The sequence below is a fragment of the Seriola lalandi genome, unplaced genomic scaffold, assembly GCF_002814215.2.
Source record: "Seriola lalandi dorsalis isolate HSWRI2012SDOR001 ecotype SW California unplaced genomic scaffold, Sedor1 jcf7180002054443, whole genome shotgun sequence".
NCBI classification, from domain to species: domain Eukaryota; kingdom Metazoa; phylum Chordata; class Actinopteri; order Carangiformes; family Carangidae; genus Seriola; species Seriola lalandi.
The window spans coordinates 743,399-750,263 of record NW_019524996.1 but is presented as its reverse complement, the minus strand read 5'-3'; the positions used below and the strand labels follow the sequence as shown (position 1 = coordinate 750,263).

Genomic DNA, 6,865 nt, shown 5'->3' with positions numbered 1-6,865 from the left:
CCCACCCACCCCCACCTCCTCTGAGAGTGTGTGCGTGAATGTGTGTTGGAGTCCTGAAGAGCTGATTCTCGGAGGTCAGGAGCGACGAGCTGTGATGTGGAACTTGTGGGATTAAACTTTCCGGAGGCTCGGCAGTGACGGCGATGGACTGGAGCCAGGAGACGGGGAGAAGAGACTCCTGAGTCCGTGAGCGGAGGATCCCAGAGGAAGATCCGCAAGCTCCATTAAGACCACCCATCCTCCCTTCGCCCGCTTGTTCCCTCTGTGTTTCTACGTCTAGAGACCTTGTGTGGTGACCTGAGTGTGTGAGCAGCCCATGTGGGCGGTGAGGGATGCGGATCTGAGCAAACTCCGCGCCCCGATGCCAGCTGCTATGCTCCCGTGCCCTGCGCCGGCCGGGTCTGACTGGAGCTTCCAGAACCCGGTGGGGGTGGACTGCAGCTCCCCTGAACCCCGCTGCATCTGGCTGGCGGTGCTCCGCGGTACCACAGGGCCCGCGCCGCCGCCATCCCCGCCAGCCGCCATGCCCACTGGGCAAAGCAAGAGCTCCCATCAGCCCAGGGTAAGGAGGGGGTCACCCATCTTCATCTAGAGGTTGGATATGGAGACCTTGACTTAAAGCATCATTTCAGTCACCTGCTTCAGTTACATAACGGTTGACTCACTGATTCCATGTGAAGTGTTTCACATTTAAGCTTTATAAGATCATGTGGAACATGCTTTGCCAAAATAGTCACTGATTATTTTTTATAATGAGTGAATACATTTTTTAGTCGATAAAACATCAGAAAATAAGGATAAATTCCCAAGTGTCGGTTTTCAGAGATCTTCCAAATGCTTATTGTGCGAGTCGTTGGAGACACATTGGAGAGTCGGAGATGTGCAAATGTTTTAGACATGTCGAAACAATCAATAGGTCGTTAAGTGTCCGTCAATCTCCTAATCGATTAATCGTCTAATCATCTCAGATGATATAAGCAGCCAAATCCTCCCACATTTACACACAAAGATGATGCAAAGGTTTTGTGATTTCTGTGGTTCTTAGAGAAATAAGATCACACTGTGTGTGATCTCGTGTGGGATGTGTTGGTCACGCATGTCAACAAAGTATCCACCTAACTGTAGCCATGGTTTGAAGCGTGTTAACCAGCCAGCTGCCGACAGACTCTTTAACCTGCAGGTAGTCGCGCTGCCTTCGGGCTGCTTCTGTTTAGCGCGCTCAGTGTTTTTGACTTCCCAGGAAATGCTCTGACGTCACTTTGTGTTAATGGATTAAGTTAGATTATTACTGTATGTGCTTGAAATTAAGATTAGTTCCCCCTGGTCTTGTTTATTCTGTCGTATATGTGACTTTTTATCTTCTGATCATTTAGTGTTTGGCTGGTTTGTTGAGAGAGCTTTCTCCAGTCATGACACGTGGATTTCATTCAGTGAAGTGTTGATCAAAGGTGTGTAAACAAAGTCAGTGATGATCAGAAGCCATTTATATCCTCGTATATCTCGCACTATTTTCTAACACCCCATGCATTGACCCTGAAAAGAAGCGTGAACTGGGTGAACGCAGCTGAGCTCAGAACGATACATATTCCTCTGCGTTACTTCGTTCTCATTTTTCCACGGCTGACGTGTGTGTCCGTCTGTGTGAGTGTGTTCGTGTGGCGCACTGACCCTCTCCCTCCTCGGAGGGTTTCTAATTAGTGGCTAAAGACAGATGAAGGAGGAGGCTGCTAAGTGCCACTTTTAGCGAGGTGTTGTTGGAGCTGTGCGATTGTCATTCCCCCACCCCCACACCCCCCAGATGCCCTCAGTATTCAGGGCATCGCTTCCTCACATGATCTCATTTCATTGTGTCCATTTATGTGGAATATTACTTCTCCTTTTTTTTTTTAACCCTTTTTCCCAGTTGGTCCCCACCCCCCACCCCCATGTTTAACTGACACAGTTAAGAAATGCCACAATTAGGAATGTGTGTGTGGGTAGTTGGTGGGGGTGGGGGGTATATATAAACAGCTGCAACAAACACACTGAATCAGAGAGAAATTCATTGGAAGTGAGGAGGAAACACAGCTCTGTTTAGTTTGTCACCGTCTCCTGCTGCTGACGCCAAGTGGTTCCATGTCATTACTCATCCACATCGCTCGCAGCTTTGCATCATGTGGTTTCTTTATCTCTAAGATCATCAGTGTGTCATTTTTGTTTGTTGTGGTATCGTTGCAATTTCTATGGCGTGTGAAGGAGCACAGCACCGGCTTCCATCTGTGTGCTGTGAGTTTTTTTTTTTTTTCCAGCTGCCTTCAGGAGCAGAAAATATCCTTCTTTACAGTCAGTGAAGACGAAACTGATAAGAATCTCATAATACAGGAAAAGAGGCTCCTCAGATGCCAAAATCAACTTCATTCATGAGTCTTTTTGGGAAAAAGGGAACGTTCTGGTCATAACTGTCATTGTCAGCACATCTATTTTTTTTTCCACAAATCTCTGTGGCACTTTCTCCTCTTTCTTATAGTTGAAAGCAGAGTCAAGAGGATAAAAAGTCCCCGGCCAGATTTAACCCACGTCATACACTAGCTACATGCCACGTGCCTCTGCCCACTGAGCTACCAAGTCACCCTGTAAAAGTTATTCTGAAACTACAGCTCCTCCTCCTCCTCTTCCACCTCCTCCTCCTCCTCTTCCTCCTCCTCCTCCTGATCCTCTTCTTCCTTTTCCTCCTTAGACCAGGATTTAAATCAAAGTGGCCAAAACGACTGTCATATGAATAAAAAATTCCACAAGCATCTCTGGCAGTTGGACAAGAGGAGAGTACAATATGTTTTACTGTTCTAGTAGAAAACCCTGTTTAACCGACATTGCACCATCACACGTTGGCCTGCTTTAACTGACAATGGGGTTGGACTGGTTTTTGAGCACACATACTATATTGATATTGACAGAGAGGTGTTCAAACACACACACACGCACAAATGCACACACACACAGGCCTACATGCATGGCTCATAAAATGTCTTGTTATGTAAATGACAGAGGGATGTACAGTATTTGAGCCTGTGCTGCCCTCGGTTTTCAAAAGCAGGTTGTGTTTTCTCTTTGGCTTGAGTGTTAAGAGAACAGCTGGATATTGAGACGCACACATCATGCGTCTCCTTCAGCAGACGTAGGATGCTTTTAGACCTGCAGAGGTGGTGGAGCACGCCGTCTGTGTGGCCGGTGAGTCTAGGAATGATCAGAACGAGACGGTTGGCCTTGTCACCGTCCCTCTCCTGTTCCCTCTTGGCAGCTCAGCTCAGGGCCGCGGGTGCAGACAGCTACGGCGATCAGGATTAAAGGCTCGTCAGCATTTGTAACAGCCGTAAAGCTCCACTTTTCAAACAGGTTGCAGCTCTCAGCTGTTTAAAAGAGCATTATTGTTCTGCCCTGCTGGGGTTTTAGCAGGAGCCGGGCTCCCCGGCCGCTGCTGCATTCCTCCCTGCTGCTTTACCTCTGGATGGAGCGAGGAGAGGATTGTGTGTGCTAACCAACACGTACGCTGTTGCTGATGATTATGGCTGCGGCATGACGATATCATCATGTCCTAGAAAAGCCTCTTACAAAGAGAAAATCCATTTTTACTGGATTTTGTGAAAGATTAACACTGACACTGTTTATTCTTACAATTCTTTATATTTTTTTAACAGCGCTGGTGGAGCTCTAAATGTTGCCTCTGCAATTTAAATTTCATCTGAAGCTTCAGAGATTCACATTTCCAACAAAGCAGATATGCTCCTCTCTCTCTGAACCACTTGTGTTTTTGTCTTTTCAGTCATGCGTCTCAATGATATGCTCCTTAATTGAAATCAGAAGGAGAAATATCTGCAGGGAAGAGCTGGCTGCTGCTGCTGTGTGTGTGTGTTTGTGTGTGTGTGTGTTGTCAAAGTGCACCACTTCACCCACTAAACACCCCCTCAAAACTGTCGTGTGGCATTACAAGCTGCTTTGCATATTCAGTTGTTCCCTGTGCTTTGTGTGTGTGTGTGTGTGTGTGTGTGTGTGTGTTTAATGACATCACATTCAGGTGGTAATGGGATTCCTCGGGACCCCGCGTTATCTGAAGAGCCTTCAATGTTTGTTATTGTAATTAGCTTCAATCGGCAAACTGGTCCAAATTTCATCCAAAAAGAGTCTTAAACAGTGGAAATTCCCAGTAGGAGAGCAGGAAATACCAAATATCTTCTCTCCTCAGCAAAACAAGAGCGAGGTTTCCCTTGTGTGTGCCTTCATAGGAAGTCAAGTTTAGACTGAAAACCACAGGAAAAATTTTCCAAGTGCCATGTTGGTTAAACTGAATGTCCGACTGCCTGGAGAGGCTGGAGCACGTCAGCAAGTTTGGATCTTTTTTTCTTTTTTTTTAAATTGTACACTAACGTGGGATCAGACGGGCCAGTCGTATCGATGTGACAAATATAAGAGAGGTGTTTTTCTGGCTTCAGGGGGAAAAGGTGGAGTGTAGACTGGGCAGAATGGCCGAGTCAGAAACACACACATCATCCCAGACAGTCCAGAGCAGCCGAGTGGGAAACGGTGCTGGCTCAGAGACCCAGTCAGACCCTGTGTGTTTTGGGTAATCACAGGGTTTGGTATTCCCAGCGCTGGGAGGGACCATGTGGTCGAAACCGGCGTGCTGGAGCCTGTCTCTCGCAGGGGCCCGATACTCCTCCTCCTCTTCGTCCTCCTCATCCTTCTCCTCTCATTCACTCTCTCCGTGCTCCCTCCCCTCCCCTCCCCTGCCAGTTACAGTGTGTGTGTTTCAACTTGTCCGAGCCAAACCGCTCCCTCTCAGGAATTCACCCCGTCTCTTCCTCCGTTCACCCTCTTGCTCTTTCATTTCCTCTCTTCTTTTTCTTTGTCATTTCAATTTGACACCCCAAACACTCCTCCGCCTTCCTCACGCTGTTCTTTATGCTCTCATGCCACATAATAGGCCTTGCTGCTCGCCTCTTTGAGAAAATAGCAGGGGTTACTTTACATTGTTTAGACTGACAGACTTAAGATCAGGCCTTGAGTGTCACGCAGAGTTATGGATCTCAATCTGCAAAGTATACACTTCATATATGTACTGAAGAATGTGCTTTGTGATGCTTTTGAAAATAAGCAGAATTGCATTTGAACATATAAAAGATAACATTAGTTTTTTTTTTGTTCAAATTTATTTTTGGTCTTGTTTTCCTTGGAGGGAACATAAAATTAGAGGAGGGAGAAAATGCGCGGCGAACGTCAGAAAATCCGGGGTTTCCATTACAGCAGAAGGGAAGAAGGGAGGAGAGGTAAACGGAGGAGAATGGAAGGAAGGAGGAAGAGGAGTGAAGGAGTGGAAGCGCCTCCATGATGGAGAAAAAAAGTGGCTGTATTTATAGGAGGGTTCTGGTTTTCCCGCTCCGCAACGCTACCCCACTTCCTGTCTCCAGCCTGCCGCTTCCTCTTGTTGTGTGGCCGCACACGGGCCTGCCAGGTCAAGTGTGCGTGTCTGCATTTGTTATGTATCAGTGTGCGTTTGTGTGTAGAAGCGGGGACAGGAAGTGAAACACGGGGTGTGAATTTTGGCGAGGGGGTTGCGCTGCTTGTGGTCTAGACGTGTTCACAAACACACACAATCTCACCGCAAAATCTGAAGAGGTACAGAAGAGTTTGGCCTGTTAATCGTTTTACCAGCTCAATGATTATAGAGTATTGATATCTGAGTGTTTATTTAAAAAACAATCGTTGTAATCGGCATGAATCAGACAGACTGTAAGGGCACGTTCCCACCTGTCTCATGCTCCTGATTTGCTGTGTTTAATCTTCACCCCGGAGTTGGTTTATTTTGGCTGAATAATGCAGGCAGGAAAAATGCGACCCATAGTAGTGACGTACAAACCGAGTGTTCGAGAGCCGGGGCGCAGGTGTGTGCTCACGTCCTCGTGGACTGAGCTGCTGCTTGTTTTGTTCATTTGTAGCTTGTGATGAATTCAGAGGAGAATATTCACACATCGTTGTTTTGACTCCTTGAAGTTGTTGTGTTTGAAAGATGTGTGAAACTCTTCCCTCGGGAGTTCTTGATTGATTAAACCGAAATGGAAGATACTGTGTAGGAGCAGAGATAAGTGATATGACGATGTAAAAACCTGGTTCTGTCAGATATTTGTCTGTTGGCAGTTTGAGCCGTAAAATCAAAAGACAAAGGCATTATTCAAAGAACGTGGACTACAGCTGTAATTGCATGCTGAGAATACTTATCATCACTCTACCAGTCCCATTATAAACACAGTATGAAGTCAGACTCACAATTTCCCAGAACTGAACTTTCCCAATACTGACGTATTACGTTTTCTCAGTCAATTGCTTCAGCTCTACGCGAGTCACTCTGAAACACGGCCTTTACTGTCAACATATTTAAACAAATGCAAACTGTTTTTTCCAAAGGCTTAATCATATATTTTCAGTCATCATCATCATTTTGTTTTCAAAATATTTCTGCAGCTGCAGCATCAGTTTGCAGCTGCACGTTTCTGTTGTGCATTGTCACTTTTTCAGCGTGAAAGTATATCAAAACATAGTTCTAATTGTCGGTAGTTATTGTCTGTGTGGAAGTGAGACACAATGCTGTCGCTCTCATGAGCTTCAGCATGTAATGTGTGCTAAAAGCAGAGTGATTGATAGACTGGGCTGGGATGACATATGGATGATTAAAGTGCTGAGCTGTCTCTCAAATTTATGATCTGTTCCTTTAAGTCAAGGAGCCGGAGTTCAGCGGGTTCAGTTTCACTAAGGACAGTTTGATTGGGAACATGTAGGACAAGATAACTAAACCACAGCAGACATGACATGATGATCTCCCCCCCCCCCCAACTCC

The 6,865-nt window shown here is 46.1% G+C and overlaps 1 protein-coding gene across 1 annotated transcript in view; it reads left to right on the top strand.

The window, feature by feature from the left end:
- The first annotated feature begins 6 nt into the window (after window positions 1-6).
- LOC111658447 (rho GTPase-activating protein 23-like) overlaps window positions 7-6,865 on the top strand; it is a 36,442-nt gene continuing 29,583 nt past the window's right edge. The window contains exon 1 of the mRNA XM_087175307.1: window positions 7-562. Coding sequence (XP_087031433.1) covers window positions 317-562 — 246 coding nt within the window. The 5' untranslated portion in view covers window positions 7-316. The remainder of the gene's footprint in view (window positions 563-6,865) is intronic.